General features: G+C 39.7%; 1 protein-coding gene across 5 annotated transcripts; it reads left to right on the forward strand.

The window, feature by feature from the left end:
• The first annotated feature begins 64 nt into the window (after positions 1-64).
• LOC129107603 (dystrobrevin beta-like) lies at positions 65-27,860 on the forward strand. Of its 5 annotated transcripts, none has more exons than XM_054619102.1 (22): positions 65-347; positions 7,660-7,710; positions 10,993-11,084; positions 11,280-11,360; positions 11,619-11,832; positions 11,962-12,047; positions 13,248-13,402; positions 13,675-13,774; positions 13,886-14,052; positions 15,593-15,717; positions 17,161-17,232; positions 18,308-18,385; positions 18,988-19,075; positions 19,221-19,300; positions 19,899-19,997; positions 22,141-22,237; positions 22,478-22,498; positions 22,739-22,886; positions 23,924-24,013; positions 24,259-24,306; positions 25,142-25,174; positions 26,265-27,860. In XM_054619102.1, the coding sequence occupies exons 3-21, from the start codon at positions 10,994-10,996 to the stop codon at positions 25,147-25,149; spliced, it is 1,848 nt and encodes a 615-aa protein (XP_054475077.1). In that variant the 5' UTR covers positions 65-347; positions 7,660-7,710; position 10,993; the 3' UTR covers positions 25,150-25,174; positions 26,265-27,860. The 5 variants fall into 5 exon arrangements, with proteins under 5 accessions (XP_054475077.1, XP_054475081.1, XP_054475079.1 ...); XM_054619106.1 differs by having other exon boundaries at positions 25,145-25,174; XM_054619104.1 differs by having other exon boundaries at positions 18,991-19,075.

The following is a 27,860-nucleotide window of genomic DNA, read 5'->3' on the forward strand; positions in this document are numbered from 1 at the left end:
GAGAGAGAGAGAGAGAGAGAGAGAGAGAGAGAGAGAGAGAGAGAGAGAGAGAGAGAGAGAGAGAGAGAGAGAGAGGAGTGACTTACTTTCAAAAATAGTACACTTCATCACAGCAGCAGCCGGTACAGCAGCGACGGGTGTGGAGGGAGTGAAACATGGTGGGCTACGGACGTAAATAACGGGACCGAGACAACATTATTTAAATCAGAAAAGAGGAAACCGCGGCATACGGCGAGAAAAGAGGAAGTGGATATTTCCGCAGGGAAGAAACTGGGTTTAAGTCGCTACAACACGTTACACTGTTGATGTTGGTGTTTGGACACGAATACCTGCAGAAAATAGTCCCGGTGAGTGATCCCCCGTTACAGTCTGCTAGGGGACGAGACGTGAGTCACACAGACTCACAGTTCTTATGTGAAAAGTTGAAAGAAGTTTGACTTTAAATGTAACATTTCATCCGGGTCTGGTGAGTTCAAGAACACATTCATTCGGAGGAACAAGGTGAACAGGGAGTTAAAAACTTTTTCTGCAATATGGCCGCTCAGATGTCACACAGCTTCCCAGAAGTAACGTTAGGCAGAACCATAATGAGCTATGACTCCAGTCTTTTTATGAAATGCATGGCAGCCCAAAGTGTCCACCAGAGACCGTAGACATATTGTATGTTTAAAAAAAATAAAAAAATAAGTGTCCCTCTCTGTGTTGGGTGTTGTAGTCATGCCCACTTTCCAGATCAAACTATACTATTGGTGTTTGACTTGTATGTAACTTTACCAGCGCTGTTTTCTATGGAAGGGACGTTATTCCATGTGGGAATCTGGCAATTGAACGTGATCTGGCTTATTGCCAAACAAATCAAAACTTAATACATTTATTTTGAAATCGTCACTGTGAAATCCGGCACACAACGCTATATGTTAGATGGCTCTAATATAGGCTTTGTGCAATGCATGTATTTATGCAACAAGCTCTGGAAACATATATATATATATATATATATATATATATATATATATATATATATATATATATATGTTAACTAATAAGAATGTCATAACGAGGATGTCAATGTTAAGGCTGTTGGATCAAATGGTTTAATAAATCATAATATGCTTTAATGAATCACCAGCAGTCTAATGAATCATTAAAGCTGAAATGATTTGTCACACCACGACCTGCCAAAGGGTGTTATAGGAGACACCCCCCCCCCAACCAACACACACACACACACACACACACACACACACACACACACACACACACACACTCACACACACACACACACACACACACATGCACACAAACACTCCTTCACCACAAATGTGTTTAGAGCATATATTAAGACGGATATTAAAACAACACATAACAGGGTAAAAAACAAGACAGGGTTCTGAATGATATTAAACATCTGAAGCATTTTTTTTTATAAATCTGTTTTTTATATTATATTCAGCTTTCTGAATCCCAATTAAAAATCCAAACATGGATTATTTTTCTCTTTCAGCAAGAGTAATTAAATAGTTATGCCACTCTTTATTTATGTGTCTGTGTTATAAGCAGATAAAGATCAAACAGTCAAACAAAAGCAAGTTAATTTACTAACATTCATTAACAGCCGGAAACATACGGGAGTGTAAAAATCCAAACCCTGGCCCAAAGATCTGTGTGTTTTCAGTCAGGTTGCAGATTTTCCAAACTGTTGCTCCCTGTGGAGGAAACCAAACAGAGAGAGGGACGGCAGTAACAGATGGGCTGTCTCCCAAACTGCCCCCCGAGGGTCTCCCCCTTTTCCCTGGTAGATGCTTATTGTGGACTTTAATTGAGCAGCGGGCAATTAGTTTAGATCTTGAACAGGGTAACAATGAGATAGCAAAACAAGAGTTAGCCTTCCAAGTTTTCCTGGCATCCACCACCTTCATCATGATAACCAAAATACATTTTACCCAAACAAGATTTTAACACGCTTAGTATTTTATCTAAATGTACCTGAGGATAATACTTGGTGGTCTCCTCCCACCAACCCTTAACTTCATAACTTTTCATCTCAGTGTCTCCATATGGAACGGTTTTAGTTGTTTAGTTGATTTGCAGTAATGCGAAACTGTGTGACTGTCTCCACTGTGGGTGGGGAGATAATAGTGGTGGGGGTGAAACCTATGATTAGCACAACAGTCATTCCTATCTAGCCTCTGGTTTGTATAATTTCTCCAGAGTTAAATTATAGTGAAATTTAAGTATTCCTCATTTTGCATGTAGGAGCAGCTGGATGGACCTCAGAGCTCTTTTACTCGTTTACTGTTTGGTGTGATGCCTCTGATAGTTTTAATAGCAGTGACAATTTGGCTAAATAAATAGACGAGCTGAGACCCTGATTGAAAGGACTGTTGAGATGAATTTGGGAATCACTTATGACTTTCAACCCCAGAAGTCTTTCATTTAAACTTAAAAGCATGTTGCACATGTTGTAGAGTATTTAAGGTGTGTCAGGCTGCAAATTCGATGTCGAATAATCAAACTTTTCTACTCTGTAATGCACTCTGGTTTCTTGAAAACAGTAGGTAGAGACAACTTTCACTTCTCACATCTCTTTTTCTTTCTTCGTCTCTTTCACCATGTCAGTTTCTCGCTCTTTCCTTCCTTCCTTCCGGCTTCTTAGCACATCTTGATCTCTCTTTGCGTTTCCTCTTCATATCTTCTTCTCGTCTCTTTCCTTGCAATTGGCATGGCCACCTAACACTCACTTGGCAGACCTCCCTCCCTACCGAAGAATCAGTTCTGTGCAGGTTTCCAACCTAGTTTGCTTTGGTTGCAACCACAGGTCTAGAGTTTGTGTAAATATAAATGGACGTGAGAGGAATCTGATAATAGCACACGCACGCATGTTCACAAAAGTTGGCACTTTAGGTAAAACCACAGTGTAATACTGTAAAATAATACAAGGGTCTGTGTTGGTGGGGCATGTTGCCTCAGGTTCTAGTAATACGATGATATAGAATCCAGGAAGGCCATTTTGAGTAATGCTTACACGGTTTTTAAAGCTTTTCAGGTGCCATATGGTTTCAAAGTGATTTAATAGCAATTGTTTGAGCCTTTTTCGTGACAAATGGTGGTAATCGCTACCAAGAATGTATGGTTGCAATCATTTGTCTAGCCAATGCAGCTAATGAAACGATGCATTGCATTGCGGCAAAGGTTGACTCAGGTGAAACTTTTTGCCTGATCAACGTGCATGTTTCTGCCAAAGACCTCAGACCGGTGTGTTGGTTGGCACAGGTGCCCGCTGTGTCAACGCTCACTAATCTCCCCTTGAAATGAATAAGGGGAGCTGCATTTCTTCATGCACTGCTTTTGTCTGTCTGAATACAGTCTTGGAGAGCTTGAAAATAAACTGAATCTTTGGTTCATTAGGGTTACAAAAAAAAACATTCCTCAAACATAGGTGTTATGGAAGATCCTCAGTGCTGGTTCATGCTATTTCAGTCAGAAGAGCCCATCTTGGGTGGTTGGGTGAAAAAGGAACAGGTTCTTTGCTACAACTTTCTGGACCTGTAAAAGCCTTTACAACAGACTCCACCATGTCTCCACCTCAGAACATGCTCTAACTTCTGACTTCCCTCAGTCCTCCAAACACCCTTGGCATGCTTGCTGTCCCATCTTTAACATGTAACCAGAGATGTATTGCTTCTGTTTTTACCTGCCTGGTGACAACCCCGGGGGTCATGCCGGGTCAGTCAGGCTGTCTCTCCTGGCAGCACAGGGGTCAAAGGTCAGGAGAGAGAGATTGGAGAAGCAGAGTTTTTGCTTTCGGTTCAACCTGCTCGTAGTAGATGCAGTTGAAATTTGAAGTTATGTAGAGCGATTATGATGGATCTGACATTGTATACATCTAAACAAGCAATCTACATAAGATAAGATATATTTTTAATGTCCCTGTGTGGAAATTTGTTATGGCATCCATTCTGCAGTTCCACAGGAGATACAAACATACAACAACGCATAGTTTCCATGTAACAATCTGTACATACACACCTTTTGACAATCGTATCTTAATGGACAAAGGCAGGAATGATTATTTTTAACAGTTCAACCTGCTCTAAGGGACTCTAATACCTGTGGGTGAGAGCTGGAACTCTGGGTAGACAATATGAGTTGGATCTGACGCTATCTTATGTTCCTGTCTGATAATAGACTGCTGATAGATTGTTTGGAGGGACGAGTATTTTAACCCCCATCTGTCTGTACCAGACGGGTAATCTGTGATTTCAACTGTACAGACAAGTTACAATACCAGGCTGTTATCTCATATCCTATATTACTCTTTAGGATAGCATGGTGAACAGAAACATGATCCTCTGCTCAAATCCATAGACCATTATGACGTTCCTTAACTCCTCGTAACCTCAGCTGATAAGTCGGTGCTTTTCGTTTAACACCTTGTGACAGTTTGTTTGGTTTCCATTACGTAAAATGTTTCAGGACATTTGAGACCAAGGCCTGTGAGGGGTCAACTATTCGAAATGTCCAAACTTCCAAGTTTCTCGATGTCCTGAAACCATAACTTTTTAAAAATGGATTGAGAAAGCTGCTGCAGAGCTTCACGTGGGTTACGGTCAACCAGCCTCATCTGTTTCGTGTGTGACAGTGAAGTGTCGTTTAGAGGGATAAATGGAGCTCGTAGGTATTTCAGCAACGTCAGTGTCTAAAGTTACAGCATACTGTATATATATCATGTGTAACACACACACACACACACACACTCTGGTCAGGTCCTGTCAGGGCAGACGGTGAGAATAGCGAGCAGCTGCAAGTGGTAATGTGGTCATGTGGCATGCATAGTGTGTATGTGTGTGTGTGTGTGTGCAGAGGATGGTAAACACCCTCTTACCCCTCTTTAGTACCACCTCGCCTGCCTGACGCCCGTCGGTGTCCTCGCCGTATTGTGTGTTCCGTCCAGCAAAACTTAAGTCTGTGGATTCACCCACAGAACTCAGGGGTGAGTCAAGTGTGGGTGATGACACAGAGAATGATTTTATAGTCAGTTGAGACTGAGAGTAAGTGATTCAGGAGAACAAGTGTGTGTGTGAGTGTAAGAGAGAGTGTGTGTTTTTTTCAGGACCATTTGCCTTCTTCAGTTGTTGGGCCTACGGAAGTGTAACCACTGATCAGATGAGGTACTCTAGTGTGTGTGTGTGTGTGTGTGTGTGTGTGTGTGTGTGTGTGTGTGTGTGTGTGTGTGTGTGTGTGTGTGTGTGTGTGTGTGTGTGTGTGTGTGTGTGTGTGTGGTAAATGCACAGGTGCACTGGACTGGTAGGGTGGTCTGCACTGATGCGACACACTTCCTACCCGTCCTTTGTTCTTTTTTATGTCTGCCTGTGGAACAATTTGCTGCTCGTTTTGATATGTTTTATATAAACAACCTTTATTACTATCAACAACACAAGATATGATTTTAGCTGAAACCCTCTTTGTTCAACATGCGACTAAAAGCCAACAATTTAGCTTAACCTGTTACAATTAGACAGAAAAATAGGATTTTCTACAAAACATAAGATAAGATAAGATAATCCTTTATTAGTCCCGCAGCGGGGAAATTTGCAATGGTTGTTGTGAAATCTAAGAGCAAATCAGGCGACAGCCCGGCGTTTCCCATCATGCCCTGGGTCATGCAATCGGTGAAGAGCCACTGCGGTGCCTCGATCCCGTGAGGTTATCGTTGACCACGTGTGCATAACGTCGGATCAAGGCGGACTCAAATCTAAACGGTATTCATTATGCGGCGATTGCAGGGCAGACTCATCTCGAACGAGCCTATTGCTGATGAGACTCAACATCACACAGTCATGCATGATTACTTGAGTATATGTGTATGCACAGTATTTATAGAGGTCATTTTAATAAATGGGATTGATAATTTAGACTATAAAATGCCAGAAAATAGTGAGAAATAGTGACAATAAAGAAAAAGAGCCTGAAAGTACAAAGCTCACATTTGAAAAAGGGTCACCAGTAATTGATTGTGACTGATTAATAACTATGAAAAGTATGAAGTGAGTACCACAATAGAAAACATTTTTTTGTCACTCAATTGTTTGTTTAATCAACTTCCAGCCTATTCGTCTCAGCCCTACTTTTGAACAACAGCCCCGTAGACACACCTTCTTCAGTGCCAATGTTATTCCCTTATTTTCTGTACAGATACCAAACCAATATTTTTTTTTTATATCTTATTTTACAGTAAAAAAACATTTTCTTTACTATCATTCATTCAACAAAATAAGCCAAACTACTTACACACATTTTGGTCAGTGAAAGTTTGAAATTCTCCATACTACGTCTGAATCATTTATCATGTTTACTCGACAAAGTGTGATACTGGGGGACATGTTGTGATAATACAGTAGGTAATAGAGTGACAGGTTGACAGTTTCCAATGTGATGATTTAGATCATGTGTGGCTTTTGTGGTGAGTAACCAGATACGAACTGGAACATCTTGTATTGTTACAGCCCAATGATAAAGTGATAGAAAAACAGCACGTTTTAATTTAGCTATTGTGGAAACCTGAAGCATAGTATTGTGTCACTGCTTTTTTTGTATGTTTTATTTGGCATTTGAGTTTCCATATAGTGATATATTTATGTGTGTGAATCAGTTGTCTATCTGTCTTGCTTGTGACACCTGCTGACAGGATGCAACCATCCGCCTCTTGCAGTTTGCCTTGATTGGTATTCAGGCTGAATGTAGGTCACACAGCGGTTTTTCGGTTTTCTGTGCATTCACACACATTCATCAAAGCTGTGTGCATGAATTCAGCCTCCCTCGCACAGAAATATAATGCTGACGTAGAAATATTCCCTGTTTTCTGGTCATTGTATCCATGAGGTTTGAGTTAGACTCTATTTTATGGGACAATATTAAGATTCTTTGTTGTGAGCTGACTGCTGCCGTGAGATGCTGCTGCCATTATTTGGTTTAGGGAATGTTTTGTCGGTTCTTGGCTGTTGTTTAGCTTATTTTTCAGAAAAACAGTGATTTTTTTTTTTTTTACAAATGGTCATTACTACTTTCCAGCTTCACAAGAATATATTCAGAGCATCTGTCAAGAAGAATAACTTGATTTTCATCGACTTTACAATTAAAATAACCATAAATGTTGTGTGAAGCAGTAACATGATTTGACAAGTGTGACTGCAGCCTCAGTAGAGTGAGTACTTTGTGCTGTGTCGCAAATTGCAATCTGATGGGCTAGTTTTAAGAACAAGAGAGTCATATACTACCAGTAAACGTTTTTAAATCAAAAGAACCTTAACTACACCAGTCATAAAATGAGTTATTTATTCCACATAACAGATAATAAAGTATTAAGACAGGATGTTCAGCTGTTTTAAGGCGACCTACAATCAGAGAGGATCCTTCATCGTATCAGCAGTTTCTACAGATTAAAGAAATGAACAGATTTTATTTATTTCATAAAATAATAAAAAGACAATTTTGCAAACATGTGCACAGGTCTAGTGAGTGCATATAGATGTAGGAGAGAGTGTAGCACACTGGTTGTGTTAATTGTGTGTGCTATGAACTTTTGACATTATTGTCCACAGACTGAAAAGACTTTTCAAATTGCCTTTCTCTTCTCTCTCTGTGTCTTCTCTCTGCTAGACGTCCCTCATTGTGGCTCCTCTGTCCTGTGTGACCCCCTGACACAGAGAGGTATGACCACACACACACACACACACACACACACACACACACACACACACACACACACACACACACACACACACACACACACACACACACACACACACACACACACACACACACACACACACACACACTCCCTATATATGGGGTAAATTGAAGCATTCAGCTATGTTTTTCTGAACCCTATCTTACGCCAGAAGTTTGTGGAAGACTGAGAGTGCAGTGCGTCCTCTGTGTGTGTTCAGGGCAACGTGTCCTTTTTGTGTGTTTGTTTCCGAAAAGCTCAGCAAATGTCAGCCATAATAAAACACCATGGTGCAACAGCAGCGTGCATCGCCACCCACACAAACAGAGAAAAGCAACACACATGCAGTCAGCTGTATATACCTCTCCACCTCCATACCCTTCTCTTTCTTTCTCTTCCATCTATACTTTACTTTATATAGCTAAGAGAAGACTTTAACCTCTTTGGTTTTCTTTTAGAATGTGTCATCCTCTGATGCTAAGTTTGATGAGAAATGGCACAACGCTGACTTTCTGTGGCTTAAAGTACTCTCCACATATTTGACTTTATCCTTTAACAGAAGGACAGAACATCAAACATCAGTGCTGTTGGTGTCCTGATAATCTACCCTGTTTTTCACCTACTTTTTGATTTACACCACCAGTTTATGGGACTTTTAATTCAGATTATCATAACAAGCAAGTAGCAAGGATGTTAAAATAGAGAACTGCTTCAGTATGATGTTGTATGTTTACCTAAACTATTTGGCCTATATTTTATTGTTTTTTTAAATACATTTTGGTCAAGTGAAGGCTACTCAATTTCGACGTCAATTTCCCCCCCAAAAAAAGAATAAAGTTTGGATCTGGTTCCTGTGACCAACCTTTGTACTTCGACCCAGTGATTGGGAAAACGGCAGCCAAGCTGTTCCTGGCCCTCTGACATAGTTGGGGGGGTAATTGCGGGAAGGATAATTATATCTAAGATGATTTAAAGCTTTCAGAGTTTAAATAGAAAGCAAACCTCACAGACCAAATGTTCTTCCATGTCAACTTCACACCAACAGACAGACATAGACACACAGACAGACAGACTGACAGACAGACATGGTGTAGTTAACACTAAGGCCAGGCTGGAAATAACCATTTACTCACCATGGGAGTCCAGTGTGGTAACTTGTGAACCGGGGAGACTTTCTTTGGCTCATGTAATCCAAACTGCTCTTCCGTGACTTATAATTTATAATGATCCTCTATAAAACCTTTCAGTAACAAACTTTTCATTGACTCACATGCATCCACCTGTTCAGCTGACTTCCTTTACTGCTGGCTGTGCTTTTTTAAGGAAGTGTTCAGCATTTTGGGAGATTTAATTGCTTTTCTCATCTAACTCTCAGTCAGAAAGCCTGTTAGTGTATTTCCGCAACTGTCGAACTAATACTTCAACACTTAATCATTTATCTGCTTCATTCAAGGACAATTGATAATTAAGGTCAAGCTCAAGATGTTTCAGATAATGAATTGGCAACTATTTCATAAATCTAATTAATTTTATTTTTTCAAACAAAACAGTTAATGGTTATAGTTTCGTAAATGTGAGGTTTTGCTGCTTTACTTTATATAATGTAATTGTAGACTGAATATGTTGGTAATGTGGACTGTTTGTTAAACAAAACGTGATGACATCACCTTAGGCTTTACTAAATGGTGATGTATTTTGCTCTATTTCCCAACATTTTACTCACCAATCAATACGCTCAAATGCACCGCTCCCTGCTGTCCTTAAGGTCCTAATGGATCTGTGGATTCCAGTTGTTGTCGAATATGTTTGATCTTTTTTCAGTTTGAACGGGTTAAGATGGAATTCACTGTCGGGTAACAAAGACAAAGGTTGTCTAGTGTGTTTCTAGAGTCTAACTCAAGGGCAGTTTGAAGGAGTTTCATGACTGTTACAGTAAGTTGTCAAGAGAGCACATTTGGGTTAGAAAAAAGAAAGTTACACTTGACTATCTTGTATGAGCAGCCCATCGAGTGAAACAGCTGTATAAAGATGTATGGGAGTATAAGAGAGAATGTGTGTGAGTGTGTGTGTGTGTGTGTGTGTGTGTGTGTGTGTGTGTGTGTGTGTGTGTGTGTGTGTGTGTGTGTGTGTGTGTGTGTGTGTGTGTGTGTGTGTGTGTGTGTGTGTGTGTGTATGAGAGAGAAAAGTGACTGAAAGGAGGAATCCGTCTTTTGTCTAGATGAAGCATGAAGTGTCCTGGGAAGCTTTTAAATCCTCTCTGGAATGTGTGTGTGTGTGTGTGTGTGTGTGTGTGTGTGTGTGTGTGTGTGTGTGTGTGTGTGTGTGTGTGTGTGTGTGTGTGTGTGTGTGTGTGTGTGTGTGTGTGTGTGTGTGTGTGTGTGTGTGTGTGTGTGTGTGTGTGTGTGTGTGTGTGTGTGTTGGGGGGTTGGCTTGTCACCACATTTATACAAGGAATGCAAATATTTGCATGTGTCTCTGCGTGTTTCAGTTTTGTGGTGTAGTATGACCGTTGCCATGGCGACTGATGTCCTCTGCTGTTTTCTCTGTCACCTGACAGCAGCGGCTGACAGTTTCTTTCTTAAAAAAAAATTGGCCGGCAGTAGCTCAGTCCGTGGGGACCCTGCTGGTTGAAGTCCACCCGGCATTGACCAAGTGCGGGCAAGATAACCCCACACTGCTCCTCCAGTGCTGTATAGTAGCTTCCCCCTGCTCCCAATACTAGGATGGGTTCAATCCAGAGTAATACAAAAGTTGATTTACATTTAAAATGTACATTCTTTACTCCATTCCATTCTTCTTTCTTTCTTTCTTTCTCTTACAGTCCCTACCCCCCTCTCCTCCTTCCCTTGTTCTCTGTACCCTTGTTAAGTAGTCTAAATGCCAGGCTACGGATCAGATTTCTTCAGCTGCCCTCATTAATGTGTTTATTTACCAAGCACTTGGCTCATCCTCTGGTGGCCCTGAATTTGACTTTGAGCTGCATAGCCTCTAGTTTGTGTGTGCGTGTGGGTGTGTCGGTATGCATACAGTAGTCCTGTGTGTTACAGTAAAACAGTGACTTGTTTGCCCGTGTATTTTCCGTCCAATAAGTCTCTTACGGGGTTTCCTATCTAAGGTTAATCTGAATTTTAAGCTACTTTTTAAAAGGTACAATACACCAAATAGTTCACATGCTCCCTTTGCAAATAGAAATGTTTCATGACGTTTTTTCAATGCCTTTAAGGAAACCCGGGTGCTGAGTTTTCCTGCTGTTTTTTTTGCAGGATGGTGATGGAGGAGGGGGGGCAGAGAGACAGAGGGAGGGGGACTCCAGCTACAGTGGAAGCAGAGCAGAGACATATCTTGGCAGAGCTTGGTGAGTAACCATTGACCCCTAATATAAGCCTCTGCAATGGAAACAAGGTGGATTTTCTTTTCCTTGATTGTTTTGGCTACAGTATTTTTAAATGTGTAACTCCATCCCCAGCATGCAGAAGAAAGATGTTTATTTTTCAACATTACAGAATCTTAATGAACCAAGCTTGAAAAAGTCTTCATTGTTTTGTCACAGGGGAGCAGAACTTGGATGCCATTTGTCTTTCCACATATCGAACAGCCTGCAAGCTCAGATTCATACAGAAGAGATGCAACTGTAAGTACTTCATGGTCTCCTTCAGCATCACCATTACTCCCTACTGTCATTTGACCAACACTTTAAAGAGTCAATACAGAGATTTTCTGTCAAATACGTTGGAGATATACAAGCTTTTCTATGTGACACATATCTTGTCACTTATGCCCCTTCAAGTATTTCTTTTTTTACATTAGTAGAATGATTTACATATGTTCAAAAATACTGTCACAATCACTATTTGTGAATATTTCACTGACTTGACTTCTCTCGTTCCAGTGCATCTGATCGATATATACAATGTGATCGAGGCGGTGCGGGACGCTGGTCTGAACGCCGTAGAGCTGAACGCCGGTATCTCCGTGACCAGACTGGAGAACTTGGTGTCCTCCCTGTTCAACCAGCTCAGCAAGCGCCTGCCCACCACACACACAATCAACCCGCGAGAGAGTGCCGTCCTGTTAGTCGAGTTCTTACTGGCTGCCATTGAAAGGTAGCAACAGAGAAATCTGTGGATGCTTCAGGAGTAAATGTGATGATAAATGTGATATTTTACATGTGGTTTTATATAAAAGTGAATGTTGCATATGCTGTACTCTAGTGTCATGTGTGTTTGTTTCAGTGATCCTGAAGGCCGTCTGACGGTGCTCTCGGTGAAGGCGTTGCTGGCCACACTGTGTGGAGGGAAACTGATAGATAAACTCCGCTGTGAGTACCAAACGATACCATCACGACGAACATGGAATCTGTTGCAGTTCTACAAGCTTAGATTTACTAGAAATACTTTAAACATTATTCAGAAAATAGACATGAACTGATTTCTCACGTAGGCTTTGGTTGTTCACCGTGACGCCACCCATTGGTTCGTGGACTAAAGTTTTGAAGCCTTTGAGTTCAGCATTTAGGTGGACGCCATATTCGTTATTTGCAATCTGAAAGAAGTAACACGAGAGGGAAGCTAAGTAGAATTTGACATTATTACTGAACTAAAATGTTACAATTAACTTACATGAACTCAAAGCTCTAAGACAAACATTGACAACTCCAAGACCAGAACGCCGTGGTAGTGACCCCTCAATCACAAGGTTGCCCCACCCTAAAGCATACCCTGCTAATGTTCTATTTGACTCTAAATGGGACCATAATTTCCTAAATGAACATCATGCTGTATTAATGAAGACTTGAAACTCGAAGAAGTGACTGAGACCATAAACTCACGTTCTCAATGTTTACTGAGGTAATAAATCAAGAAGGGTCATTGTCTCATAGACATCTATACAATCGGACCTCTTTTTACAAACAGAAGAGTCGCCCCGCTATTGTTATTAGAAAGAATGCCACTTGAAGGCAATCCTGCATTGGCTACCAGGAGGTTTCCACCTGGTAAAAGACACATATCTAGAAATAGTGATCATGATAGCCCAATAGGAGCAAGATTATATGTTTTGTATTTGTATTATTTGCATATATTCATATATTACGGATTAAGTGCAAATGTTTTACTTTATTTGTTTTACTGCATTTATGCCTAACAACTTGGACAATTTACAATCTCAATCGTTCAGTATGAATTTTAGCATGTATGGAGATATATATTCATGTCACATATATGCCAACATATAGACAATGCAGGTCAATGATACTGTTTGCTTATGTTAATTTACCTGCTCTTTTATTTATCACGTTGCTGTGACGGGAATATGTTATAAAAAAGTCCTATTATAGAGATTCACCTCCGATCTTGGGACCAAAAGCTTGTCCACACAAGGTCCACCATTAAATTGCAGGATAAGAAGTAAAGTGGGGTTATTAATTGGCACATGTATAACGTAGTCATGTTTAGGGTCCTTTCTTCAGGAAATTAATATAATCTAATGCATGCTTTACTAATTTTGTGTGTGTGTGTAGATGTGTTTTCTCAGGTATCTGACTCCGGCGGCGTGCTGGTACAGTCCAAGTTTGATGGATTTCTGAGGGAGGCTCTCAAGCTGCCCACCGCTGCACATGAAGGACCGTCCTTTGGCTACACACACACCTTAGCACGCTCATGCTTCCCACAACAGGTACGCCCACACACCTCAGCCACCTCATTCATCTGTCCTTTATTATATACTATTGTTATTATTATTACTATTATTATATTATATACATTTATTTCAATAATAACAGTATTACCATAAACCTCATTTTCTTTTTTGCCTGCTATTTCCAGTTACAGCATCAGATTATCTACAGTGTTTCTGCAAAAACCAACGTCTCCGAAGGATTATCATTTTATTTGATATTCTATGTTCCTGATGAGTTTTGTCTTTTGTAATCGTTGTCGTTTTTGTAGAAGAGGGTGATGCTCAACATGTTCCTGGACATTGTTGCTGACCCTCCTCAGTGTCTTGTCTGGCTGCCTCTCATGCACCGCATGGCCAACGTGGAGCATGGTACACACACACACACACACACACGTACACACCACTAACGTATACACAAAAATAAATAAGTTAAATAAAATTATCTTTGACAGTCATGCCTCTCCCCTCTCTCTCACTCAGTCTACCATCCCGTGTCGTGCTCCTACTGTCGTGGCAACGCCATGATAGGCTTCCGCTATCGCTGCCTCCGTTGCCGTGGCTACCAGCTCTGCCAGAACTGCTTCTGGCGCGGCAATGCCAGTGGCTCTCATAGCAACCAGCATCAGATGAAGGAGCACTCGTCCTGGGTGAGTCACTCTGTGATTACTCATTCATCACACCAGGGGGCACTCTGTGTGTGTGTGTGTGTGTGTGTGTGTGTGTGTGTGTGTGTGTGTGTGTGTGTGTGTGTGTATTTGTGAGTGGACCTCCATCTCTATAATGGTTTTAATAGCTTACAGTGGGGTCCTTGGAAAGTAAGACATAACACAACATGACATTTTGTCTGGTCCTCACTGCTTCAAAGAGCTGTTTAAGTTAAAACTTTAAGTTTAGAATTAGGAATAATTAAAACTAGAATCGAGACAGTCTGGTTCAAAACAGGTTTTACTATAAAAACAAACGTTGTAAAAACACAACAGATCATCACAACGAATCCAAAACCTGCTAATATCCTTTGATAATTCCGGATAGGATGTATTTCGATGCAAATATTCTTAGCTTTTTTGCTTATTGTGGTGTATTTTCTATCCCAAAAATCTGAATGGAAATGCCTCAAACCCATAACACTGTAGTAATGTTACAAAATCTAGCTTGAAGGTAAAATGTCTTCAATGTAGAACTGATGTATTAAGAGATGGAGACATAGTTGTTGAATTATTCATCACCCAGGCTTGGCATAATTTGTCTTATTGATGTTTCAGGGATAAATCTCTTCGTTAGTGCAGCTCCTGCCAGGCCAACAGAATTTTCCCTTTACAGCAAACTCATCCTAATAATCCTCAGCAGATTTTGCATATCATTTCAGCAGGATTCAGATTTAATTGTCATCTCATCTGCTCCACATCGCCATACTTAACACTAAGAAAACCTAGTAACATTGTCTCTCCTGTCTGTTTTGACGAGGTATTGCGACGTAAAAAATAAAATCAGAAGCTGAAGTTTGACAATAATTGTTTGGTCTGCAATCTCTTGGCTTTAAGTTGTTTTAACTTGATACACGTGTGGCATAAGCAATTCATCCTCAACGGATACAATTTAGAACAGGAATTATGTTGTAAATTAGATCAGACTGTTATCATTCACTCAAACCTCTCAGACAACTATTTGTTTATTTATTTGCATTAGCTGTTCTTTTTGGGGTCCATAGAAATAGATTACTACAATTATTTCAAATGATTATGTGAATATAAATAAGTGAAAGTTAATGATATACATATTCATGTACATACATTATACAAATTTAGAAGATATAATGAAGATATTATATATTTAATATGTGTTTTCATAGCAATTTATCAGCCATGTGTCTACAAGGATTCCCTGAAGCGACAAAACAAGGAAAAGATACTGTATCTTGATTAAAAAATAATCAGTCAAAAAAGATGTAGCACTATACCAGACCTTGGGGAGACGCAACGAGCCTTCAAACCTTAGATCGACAAAAAAAGTACCCTAAGTTTATAGAGTTTTATCAGGAAGAACTGTTCTGATCTGTTAAATGGAGTTCATCCTGCTCTTTAATGTAGTTAACACTGCCGCAGAACAACAATACAAAGTCACACAGCTAATGAATGTTGACGTCATATTTGTGTGCCTGTATTTATTTGTGTGTGTGTGTGTTTGTAGAAGTCGCCAGCGACAAAGCTTGGCCGAGCCCTGAGCAGGACTCTGGGCTGCGTGTCGTCCAGAGAGCCCCCTCATCCTATTTACCCGGAGGAACCTGAGAGGACCCTCAACCTCTCCAACATAGTGTAAGAACTCACAACACACACACACTAAAGCCTTGTTTATACTCTCACGTGGCACCGTAGTGAGCATGCACAAAGGCTTTTATGCTCAATGCACCGTTCGTTGAATTATTCTCCGAAATGCCAGAGGGCGTACAAACAAAATGTACTGTGAAGAAGCAAGAAGACAACATGAATCAACCGGCAAAACGGCATAAACGAAACTCCACAATGGCGAGGAGGAATTGTTATTTACTATTTACTATTTATCTATAAAGTATGCTTAATGATTGACCCAGGAGCTGCCTAGGAACCATTCATTTAAATTAAGCCTATGTAATGATTGAATTAAGAAATATTTCAATACATTTCAAGAAAGTAGAACAGGAAAGTGGAACAAGAAAAACATATCGTTCCTTACTAAAATATACGCTTGGTGTTTCCTGCTTATGATCCTGAACATCTTTAGGGATTTTAGTGAAAGTAATGTGGCATTATCCTGTAATTGCCACATATGCCCACATGGGGCGCTGCTGAGCAAAGGTTATATAGTCTTGCATTCAGTGGCATAGTTCGCCGCACTGTTAGATCAACAACATGGACAGAAACAATGTCACATGGTATTTATAAAGTCAATGTTACAGGAGAAATCTTATTAACTTATTTTGTTATTTAATTAAGAACCTACAAACTTTTTTGATGATATTGGCATTCCTCTGAAATAAAAAAACACACAATAATTTTTTTTTTTGCCATTTATGCCAATATATAAAGTGTTAGTGCTGTTTAAGACACAAGTTAATGTTCGGTCAGACAGTTAAAGGGTTTTTGTTGAAACTCTGATGGGACTTTTTTTACCTCTAAAATAAGGAAACTTTGCATTACAGAGAGTGAAACATTTACTACCAGAAACTCGGCCTAAAATAACATTTTGGTGTGTTATCACCGGTACAGTTACATGTACACAAAAACTTCTGATAACACAAAAAACTCAGAAGCCCCACCTCTCACTTTGGCTTCTCCGCCCCTTGCGGTGGATCCACATCGTTTGATTTTCCAATCATTGGCAGACTGGGTCACTACAGACCTCCAAGCACTGGACACATAAACAGGCCAGCACTAAGAGACTGCACTTAGCACAGAGTGAGTATTTTTATACTAATGATGATGCGTTTATAACTCTCACAAGCTTTAGTATTTCTGAATTTCTATCATTTCTATTGTAGCTGGGTTTTTCTTTTTTGGATCTGCATTCATTCGCTCTGTCTCGCTCCCTCTGGTGATCTTTGCCCTGTCTGTGTTTGCTCAGACTAGTACAATTCACTATTGCATGACTGCACTCAAAAGCACGTGAGAGTGTGTGAGTGCAAGAATGTCTGTTTTCCGACAGGCAGGACTTTGTGTTTTAATGATTCAATGTTTTTATCATTACTCTGTGTTTACACTGTTCGTAATATGTGTTTGCAGCCCTTCTCGCCCCATTGGAAACACCAGTGACGCCATGTTGCTGTCCACATCAGTGCCCGAGTCCTCCAAAAGGTAAAAAACTGACAAGAAGAGTAGAAAAAAACACAGTTTAGAGGTTATATTTTTTGTTCTCCCTGGTTAGAAGTTTGCAATTATTTTAAAGCTTCAGGTTCAATGGGTAACGACTTGCCTCAGTCAGCATAAACAAGTTTTTAATAGCTTGCTTTGTTCCCTTGTTGCTTTAAAATGACTATTTTCTCAGCACAAACTTTACTTTTTTCGATTGGCGATTTCATTTCACTGATTAAATTTGATGAAAATATAATGTAAGCATCATATGCAGCAATTAATTACAAGATGAGGTAAAGCTAAAAAAGTTTTATCCAAAGAATTTAAGAAAAGCTAAAAAAGAAAGGCTAAAAAGTTTTTAGCTTCTTTTCGGATTTGCTGTTTTTCTTGTTTTTTTTGTGATAGTAGATTTCAGGTTTTGGACTATTCCTCTGATAAAATGAGACATTTCAAGATGTCACCTTTAAACTGTGATGGGCACTCTTTCTATGGTGGCTGAGAGAGCTCAAAATGCTGCAATCTAAGAAAAACACATACATGTCCATTTCTTGTCTTTTCTTAAGGTGCAGCGTGTTGACTGCTTGGTCACAGTAATTTTAACTTATTTTCTGACATTTTATAAAGCAAATAATTTATTTGAAAAACTATTGGTACATTGACGTTGTAAATAATTGTTAGTTGCAGCCCAAAAGTGAACGGAGAAACAAACGGATCACATTGAAAATAAAATAAATGGTTGAAACTTTTTACATTGTGTGCTTTAAATTTTCCAGTTTTTATTTTCTATTTTCTCACTTTTTCAAAGTCAGACATTGAAAGACTCTTACACTGTAAGACACTTTTAAGGACTGAAAACAAAAGGGACAAAGATGAAAATAAGTTTAAGATTTCATCGTTCCAAAGTCTGACAGTCTGATGGGATGAACTTTACAAAGACACGACATTATATAACCAAACCAAAACAACATGATCATTTTCACTATATGCAGAGTGCAAAATGACAACAATACAATGTACTGATACATTAAAAAAAGCATAATTAATACAAAAATTCTGGTCTGTTTATTCTCCCATCCAGTTTGGCAGCCGCTCGGCGCATGAACGAGGAACACGCTCTGATCGCTGCGTATGTGAATCGCCTCCAGAGCAGCCCATGGTGAGGGTGCAGCACAGTATTATTATTATTATGAGTTATACTCATTTATGTTATAAAATTGTGAATCATCTCACAAAACCAGAGCTTGAAGTGAACTGTTTTCTGAAGCAAATGTTTGCCTGCATGATCTGATTGTAGGGTAATTTGAGTTCTATTTGGAGGTTGTCACACAGAAAAAGTGGATCGATATTGCATCTTAGGGTTAGGGTTATTATTGCTGCAAACTGGCAGCCATATTTGACCGGTTGGTGTTGCTGGCTGTTGTTTGATCAGACAGCAGAATGCATTGTCATCTTAATCTGCTCACAGGAGACGTTTAACACATTCATATTGTATGTGAATATTTGACAACTCAAGAAAAAATGCATTTGGTGAACGACACTCTGTAACCTGCAAACATTATTCCTCGCTAGTGATAATGTTAGAAAACTAGCCTTTCAAAGTTAGGACAGAGTTAAAAAACTATTGTAAGTTTTATGTTGCTGATGTGTGTGTGTGTGTGTGTGTGTGTGTGTGTGTGTGTGTGTGTGTGTGTGTGTGTGTGTGTGTGTGTGTGTGTGTGTGTGTGTGTGTGTGTGTGTGTGTGTGTGTGTGTGTGTTAGTAGTGTGGACAGTCCCAGCAGAGAAGATGAGGAGCACAAACTGATCGCCCGCTACACCTCCCGGCTGGCAGAGACTGACAGTACAGGAGTGAGTCAGCAAATATACTATAAATACACAATCAGTTACTTCTATTTTACATATATATCTCAACCTTCTTTTGATTATTAAATGATGAATCATCAACCCACAGTCAGTCAGCTCAAGTGACTCATGTTTTGTGTATGTTTTTCAGGTGATACCTAATCGGAGCATCAACTTTGACGTGAACAAACAGAAGAGGGAGCTCATTGCTCAGCTGGAATGCAAAAACAGGTAGAGGATGAGTTATTCATTTTGATTCATTCCTTTTTTAATTTGACCCAATGCTCCTGTAAGTCTGTCCTTTTTAGTTGTATTTGTAGTAAACATGTGTGTAGAGATCACACTGGTGTCCCAGCCCAGTTTAACCCCATGTTTAGAAAACACTGGTCTTATTTTGGGAATAAATCTGAGAATTTAGGCAATTCATTTGAGGTAGACTTGTTAACAAACTTGTACATTTTTTAACACTGCACTTATTGATTATCAGTGGATAATATTATTTTAATTATTATGTTATAAGAATGAATGTAGTATTGTTTATCAGGGGCAAAATGTCAGCTATTGTCTTAATTAGTACTATTAGGCATGTTTTCTTTCTTTCTGAATGTACTTCATGTATAAAATATGAATTTTATGTATTAAGTTTTTCCCGAATGCAACTGCCTGTCAGATTTAAAGTATATTATCTAAATCCAACAATTCCTATATATAATCTGCAAATCCACCACCAGAAGTGTGAGTGCGTATTGTTGCCCTGTCTTTTCCCAGTCTGTTCAGTGATGTAACACTCCCCCAGCCTTAGCTGACCAGTATGTTTTTCATTTCCCAGAGAGATCCTGGCAGAGATCAAACATCTCCGTGTAGAGCATGACGCAGCGTGCCAGGCCACCACCAACCCGACTCTGCTGGCCGAGCTTCGCCTGCTCAGGTAAACACACCAATGCTGCATACACAAATACCAGAATAACGATTATTAGTTGTTGTTGTTGTTTTTTCGACGTACCAACAGAAATTATGCTCAAACATCAACAATCATACTTGATCAGCCCTGCGTTTTTTCTACATGGTGTGCCACAGTGTCCGATTTGGCGGGAAATCTGCCGCGTTGCTTTGCAGCACGGAGGGACAGTGCTTTATGGCAGATGGTGCTGACAGATGGTGGATTTTTGTGAAAAGCCAATGTAAAAATCACTTCCAACATTTTTATGCTATTTTGGTCAAAAACTCCAACGGAGAGGAGGGGGACTTTATACAGAGCAATAACAATCCTGCTAGAGAGAGAGAGTTGCGGTAACGGTGATGGAAGGATACTAATAGAGCAGCTTAAAAAGAACTCTGTAAAGATTTTTATTTGATTGTAGCATCTTTGAACTTATTCTGACTAGAAAAATGATACACCTCAGTGATGCTGATGGGAGCAGTGTGCATTGCCGTCAGTGTCTTTTTGGATATGGCCACACTGGGGCGCCAAAGTCAAAAGTTGTCAAACTCTTGACATAGTGGCTTTAATTTGTGCAAATCACAGTGTTGACTTCTTTTGTAAGTGGTTTTGAGTAAAATATTCAAAATATACTATAATAAATGTAGCATTGATTCGACCACATTTTTTGTTATATTTGTTGAAATTCTATGTACATCCTGACAGTAATCAATACATATAAATAATAAATACTCTGAAAATTAAAACAAAAAATCTATTTATGGCTCTAATAAACCCGTCCAATCATTGGACGGATTTATTACTGTCCCTTGTTTTGGAGGGAGGCCTGAAGGGACGGGCTTTCAGTGTTGCCAACTTGGCGACTTTCTCACTATATTTAGTGACTATTGGAGCTAGTGCTGCCTGCTACTTTCACTGGAAAGAGTTTGCAACACTGGGCAGTTTAATATATTTTTTTAAATCTAGCAAACTTTTACTAGTTTCTCAAGATTTAGCACAGATTCAAGCCAAGATGTCATTAATGAATAAAATCTCCAGTAAATCACCCTAAATAAAACAGATAAAGTGATTATTTGGAACTTTCTGTCAATCCCACTTCTGAAGCTTTACTCTGGGAATGTAATAACTGAAATGTGGAGTTGCTGCATGACTCAGACTCTCACTTCTTTTGTTTATTTACACGTGTGTCCTAACATGTGAAGGGAAGCCAAGCGGGAGAGACAAGAGTTGATGCTCCTGCTTTAATGTCCCATCCAGACCACATGCTGTTTGGAGAGAAAAAGATTGTAAACATCTCATGGAACGATGCTAGTTTTGAATGCCGTCTCTTAAAAACTCTTCATCATACATCAGACTTGATTGTGAATTCAAGAAGTTAGGTTTCAAGGTCTTGTGGTCCATCTCAGAGGCTGATGAAGTTCTCATGTTCCGGTCAGCTAGATCTTTCACTGCTCATCTCCACCGAGTCTCCTCTTCCAAACCTGGAACAAATGATAACCTGGCAAAAATGTTGGATTTGAGATGTTGTGTTCCTTTGATTTCTAGACAAATCCATGTTTCCATGTGATTGTTCTATGATTTGTGTTTTCCTCTGGCAAGGCTCTCACCTCGCCCTTGTTGTTTCTCCTGGGGGTCTTTCAAGAATGATCTTGTGGTCAGAAAGCCTCCTTGAGTAACAGGAGTCTCTTATTCCGCTAACAAGGCGACTTGACAACTCTCTGCAGAAGTGAGGAGTTTGGGCAGTTTCCCAACCTTGTTTTATCCACTCATAAATCTCAGGCTACCAACCCAAGCACCCTGGACTGGAGTTTGTTAGGGCCTACCTACAAACGGCAGTTTGTGGCCAGTTTTTTCTTTTGACATTGATACTGTTTATGTGGCCGAGTGCAAATTCATTTCTATAAAATCAAATCTGGAGATGTCTGACAGGAAAAGTGTGAATGGGAAGTGAGTCTACTCTCAGAGCTCTCAGTGTTTTCATTATTCTGTCTTCTTGCCTTTCTGAACCACAAACCTTTGTCACCTCAAATTATTTCATCTCATCCGTGTCTTCTGCCTCCTGTGAGTCCTTGCACTCGGGCTCTTTTGTTGCTGCCTCCTGACAGTAATGGAAGGTTGGTGTGTGTTGCAGACAAAGGAAAGATGAGCTGGAGCAGAGAATGTCGTCTCTGCAAGAGAGCAGGAGGGAACTGATGGTGCAGCTCGAGGGACTGATGAAGCTGCTCAAGGTGACACAATCACACATACACACTTTTTTATTGTCACACACTAGAGGGCAAAGTTTCCCTTTTTCTTCTCACCTCACACCTGTGTCTGTCCTCCCAGTAACAAGCCTCACTTTATTCACCCCTCTGCTATTTCCTCTTTAATAATTCCACCTTTTTTCCAGCTCTGAATGTATCTGACTTCTTCTTTTCCATCCGTTTCCTCCCTGTTTGTTTCCGACTGCCCATGTTGTGGCCCTGTAGGATGAGGAACAGCGACAGGCAGTAAGTTTATCCCCCATTACTCATGGCGCTGTAAATGTAGGATTCATGCAGAAATGTCATAATAAATCAGCATTACAAACAAACTACATTTTTCCAATCGGGCTCTAAATATCTTGGATAAATAATGGTTCACTTTTTTCCAGCGGTTACCAGAACTTCCACTACAGTGTGGAGGTGATGTCACACTTCTGAAAGTCATAAATGATGCTATAAATCAACCCTTATAAATTAATCTCCTAGGCGCAGGCGGCTGGCTCTTCTCACGCCTCTCCTTCTCGACCGAGCCCATCCACCGTCCGCTCTTTAGGTGCTTCATCTCCCCAGGCTCGCCCTCCTCAGGACTCACTCGCTGGGGTTGGTGGTGACGTACAAGAAGCATTTGCCCAAGGTAAGTCTGGAACTGACAGCACAGTTGAAAAAAAAACATCCATAAAGTTATTATTGTTTTTAGGGTCTTGCACACAAAGTTACATACACATCTGATGGCTTTGATTTAGTTAAAGCTCTGAGACAAAATACTATAAGTAAACCATCATTGGTGCCTTTTTTTGAACCTGGACGCAGGAGACGTTTCTAGTAGGATTTAGTCCTGATTTCACAGGTTTACATGTTGTTCAAGCAGCTCAATAATCCCCCTGTTAAGACTATTAGCTTCCATGTATATAGTATATATATGAACAAGTAGGGGATATCACGAATTCTTCACTAGTGAAAAAAAAACCCAGCATTTCAGGTTTAAGAGGTCTAACTCTAACCCTTTTAAAAATATTGGTATGTTAGTGCTCATCTGTAAAACTCTTGTTGTGTCGTAACGCCAGCTGTGACATCCACACTGATTCATTGAATCTCCACTCAGCTACAAACACAAATACACCATAGTTTTTTCTGATTAGTTTCAACTTATTCACAGTTCATGGTGCGCTGTAAAACCTGCAGCTTGTAATATAAACCCTTGACAGAAGCAAGTAATTCAAGAAGTAGCCCGATTTTAAAGAAAATGCTGTGTCACAATAACATATCAGGTTTAACGAGAACACAGAATCTCTGCATTATCAGAAAAGTGTCAAGTTAACTCTTTACCTCAAAGGGTTAAAAAGTTCTCAGCTGTGCAGATGTGTGTTTAATGTGTTCTGCTCTGCTGCAGATGCACTCTTGATAAGAAATGTCTGTAAAGAAAGGGAAAGGAGGCGAGTTCATTTTAAAAGTGATTGTTATCTTGCTGTTTCATTTGAATCACCTTTTTTTTTTTTTTATTACACTTTAGGTTGTTGTGCCACTGTGACACAGTATAAAAAGTGTCATTCAGATCTCATAAAATGAATGATAATTCATCACAAGAATTCAATTCATTAGTTACCACACAATTAGTGTAAATCTAGTATTTGTACTGTGACCTACCATATTGGATGACTATCTCCATCACAGGCCCGAGAAGGAACCTGAGGAACGACCTTCTGGTAGCAGCTGACTCCATCACCAACACTGTGTCTTCACTGGTCAAAGAGCTCCACTCTGGTAGTCACAAACATATACTGTATTTATGTACATAGGCATACACACACTTACATAGTATCCTGCAGATGCTTTTTTTTTTACATCATTAAAGCTTCCGAACGATGTGATCTTTTCACAAAAGTGTTTGCTGCCGTCGTTTTTTTTTTTTGGTTTCTTAATAAAATCTAACAAACTTTAGAAAGTTATGAAATTTTGGTTAGACACATGTTCATATGTTGACTTTTTTTATCCTCTTTTCTGACCAGATGACGTTCGGGAGGAAGAGGAGAGATTGCTGAACGGGAAGGACAGAGGTAATTTAATCTCTTGGGTATTTCATGTTAATCCTCTCTTTACTCGCACTACTTGTTAAACAAAACTTTACACTGACGTGATCTATCTAATCTTTATACTTGGATATCATCTGTCAGAAAATATATAGATGAATTTAATAAAAATCCAAAAACATCAGTCAGCTAATTGTTTATGAAATCTATCAATATTCTGTATTAAAAGAAACCTTGTATAATGGGGGGGGGGGATATTGGCGCTGAATCTTGTTTTTTTTCTCTTGCACACATTAAGGTCGCATTTGTATTTGCGTCTTCTCCTGCATGTATTTTTGTATCCGTGCGACCACGTGCACAGTCTCTCCATGACTCCACTTATTCTCCAGGTGCTCTCTCTCTGGTTTGTACTGCAGCAAGCTTCATTAACATGCCGTCTCATTAGCCTTGTTTTATGGAGCCCCTCCTCTTTACAAGAAGACCGCCTGCAGAGCTGAAGCGATGAAATGACTTCCTGGTCTGCTCCCCGAGCCCAGACTAAACGTCTATCAGAATACTTACCTGTAGTCCTAACCCATTGAACCCCCACACAAACAGACAGACAGCTAACCCCCTTGTTCAACACAGTTAAGTCTTAACGTTTGAAGAAAAAATACCGTGTTATACTGCCCAAAATACAGTTTTCTTTGTGAAGTAAGTCAGTTTGTGAAGCACCTGCCAATTACAGTCCTGTTTTATGTTTTTTGTGCCAAGTACTGCTCTGGTTCTTATTACAGTTTCTGGCAATAAACCTGCATCCCTTGATTTAGCTCCCCGGCATTATCCTCTGCTAACTGCTAACAAACTTTCTTTCTCTCTTTAGCAGGTTAACATGATCGCAGGACAAACAAAAACAGTAAGTGATTCAATAAAAATCAACCTTTTTTTATAATATCATGATCAATACTCAGTTGTTAGTAAAGCACAACAAAAATAACTTTAGTTAGTTTCAGTTCACTGTACAATTAAAGGTTCAAACTAGCACCAAACAGAAATTTGCCAGAGTGCACCAGATACCAAACATTAACAGATGAAACTACAACTCTCTTCCTCTTAATTTCCAACCACCAATCAATCAGAAGATGAATCTGTAATGAGGTTAGACTCATCTAGAAATGTGTCAGCTGAACAACAAAAAGGCTGCAATCGTGTCATGGGAAAAACTGAATGAATGATTTGATGACTCAAAGCATCAACGAGTTAGAACTTGTTTGCACTTGACATCAAACAGACGGTTTTTGGGTTCCTCCTGATCAGTTTGAGAAGCACTTTGTGATGTTTTATTTGAGTTCATACAGAGAGAAAAATCCAACACGAAGTGGTTTTCCTTAATTAAGGAAAAACAATTTTTATTTGTTTTTTCTATTTGAAATGAAAAAACATTTTCTTTTATAAGAAGACATATTTTTGTGTCATAAATGTCAATACGTAATTTGTCACAACCTACGTAGTTGAAATTATGTGATGGTGTTTTCCTGGTTTTTACCTTTTTGAAAACCTTTTTTTAAATATATCCTTATTTGCTTTCTTGCCAAGAGTTAGATGTGAAGATTGATGCCATTTTCATGTCTGTACAAAAAATACGAAGCCACAGCAGGCAGTCGGTTAGCTTAGCTTAGCTTAGCATAAGGACAGGAAACGAGGAAACACATAGTCTGGCTCTTTCTATCATGCATACCTCTAAAGCGAGGTTTAGTGGTGGGTGTAGGCAGATTTTTTGTAACCTCTTGAAACTGCCAGGCTTGCACTTTCCCTCTGTTTCCAGTCTTTCTGCTAAGATAAGCTATGCTAGCTGGCTGCTGGCTTCAGCTTCATATTTACGATAAAGACATGAGAATATTAGCGATCTAACGCTGTAAAAGAAAACCAATAAGTGCATTTTGCAATATGTTGAACTATTCCTACTTCTGATTGGTTATCTGACTGTTCTGTCACTCTCTCCTCAGGCGGAGTGATGTTTCATCACGGCCAAAGAAGACTGACCCTGCTGAGATTGAAATGTATCTTCTTGTATTTATCGTTAGCCAATGGGGATTAGAACTCCACTACTAGTAAACCAATCACGATGCTGGACACCAAACGACCGCTGGGTCCCTACTGATGTATAGCTGTGATTCTTTGAGTGTGTCTTGTCACTGTGGATTTACTTTTGTTTTCATTTGATCATGCATAGCTTAACGAGAAATCTGAAACCTACTGATTTGTACTGTAGCGCACGTGTGTGTGTGCACGCTTTGCGTTTTCGAGGGTCAAGTAAGTGATAGGGGCAACGTGAAGTGACATAAGGATGTGTTTAGGACATTTTTTGAAGGATTAAAAAGTGCAAGAAAGTTTCAGGATGGAAATACAGGATGTAAATACAGTGGAGAGAAAAAGTAAGAAAAACTTAGGAAAGTCAAAAAGAGGAGAACTGAGTTGTTTTAAGTTTTCGGCACTGTGTGCTTAGTATTTATTGCTTGGATTTGATTTTTGACATCTATTCATTCAGTTATGGTGTTTATGTGTACGTGAGTGTGGTCCAGCCCTGCTGAGACGATAAGCTTTAATGGGACGTTTCCTGTTGTATCAAGCCCGGCTCAGTGCAGGCTGGAAAGCTGAAGTCCCGGTCCTGGTTCAGGTGTCTGAAACCTGGAAGAGATTAGTCCCATGGGTGCCCAGCTCAGGTTGTCCAGGCCTCTCTGTGTATCTCGGTACTGCAGCGAAACGACAGTCAAAGAGGAGATATCTGATTACTGTGTGTGTGATTGTATGCGTGTGTGTGAGCGTGTGTTTGTGTGTGTCTTGTGAGTGAGAGGGAATATAAAACCATTTGCTTAAACAGTGTGGCAATAGAGTAGCAAAGTGGGTGGAGTAAAAACAAATGGGTTTTTTTAAGTGTCAGTGTTTCCCAACTTTAGAGTTCGGAAAGAAAAAATTGTTACACAAAAATACAGTTTTGACTTTCTGTACCGCTGTGAAGATGCTCAAACTGCCAGTTGCCAAACATTATCAGTGCAATAAAAGAATGGGGCTTTTATTTTCCAAACACTGCCTGTCCAAAGTAACTCCTCACACTTTGCTACTCTTTGATGCCTTTCAAGCATTCTGTAAAATGCAGGGGATCGTGAAGTTCTCTGTGGATGTCGAACCACAACCACAACCAGCAACCCAAAAACCTTCAGATCGGTAATCTGAACCGGGTCAGGTAGATTTATTTTCATGTAACAGATGTGAAATGATTTTAAAACGTTTTAGTATTTCAGGGTTTTGGTTTTAGCTCATAGGAAGCTTTACTTAACTTCACCAGCCCTCCAATTGTTTGACAGACTGCACGCGTCTGTGATTATCACATTTTCAGACTGAATGACTGTATGAATCATTAAATAAATAAATAAACCCTAGTATTAAGGTGTGTGTGTGTGTGTGTGTGTGTGTGTGAGAAAGAGAGTGAGAGTGAAATCATGACTGATAGGATGGCCGTGTTCTGACATGAAACTGTTAAACACAGCTCTGAACCTGCCTGAGCTGACTCAGTGTGTTTCATCTGCAATAAATATTATTTA

The sequence above is a fragment of the Anoplopoma fimbria genome, chromosome 18 (genome assembly GCF_027596085.1).
Source record: "Anoplopoma fimbria isolate UVic2021 breed Golden Eagle Sablefish chromosome 18, Afim_UVic_2022, whole genome shotgun sequence".
Taxonomy (NCBI): domain Eukaryota; kingdom Metazoa; phylum Chordata; class Actinopteri; order Perciformes; family Anoplopomatidae; genus Anoplopoma; species Anoplopoma fimbria.

Coding starts and splice junctions, on each gene's coding strand:
- LOC129107603 (XM_054619102.1), top strand. CDS start 10,994: ATGGTGATGGAGGAGGGGGGGCAGAGAGACAGAGGGAGGGGGACTCCA. Junction 11,085..11,279: donor ACATATCTTGGCAGAGCTTG/GTGAGTAACCAT, acceptor GTTTTGTCACAG/GGGAGCAGAACTTGGATGCC. Junction 19,998..22,140: donor GCCGAGCTTCGCCTGCTCAG/GTAAACACACCA, acceptor TGTGTGTTGCAG/ACAAAGGAAAGATGAGCTGG.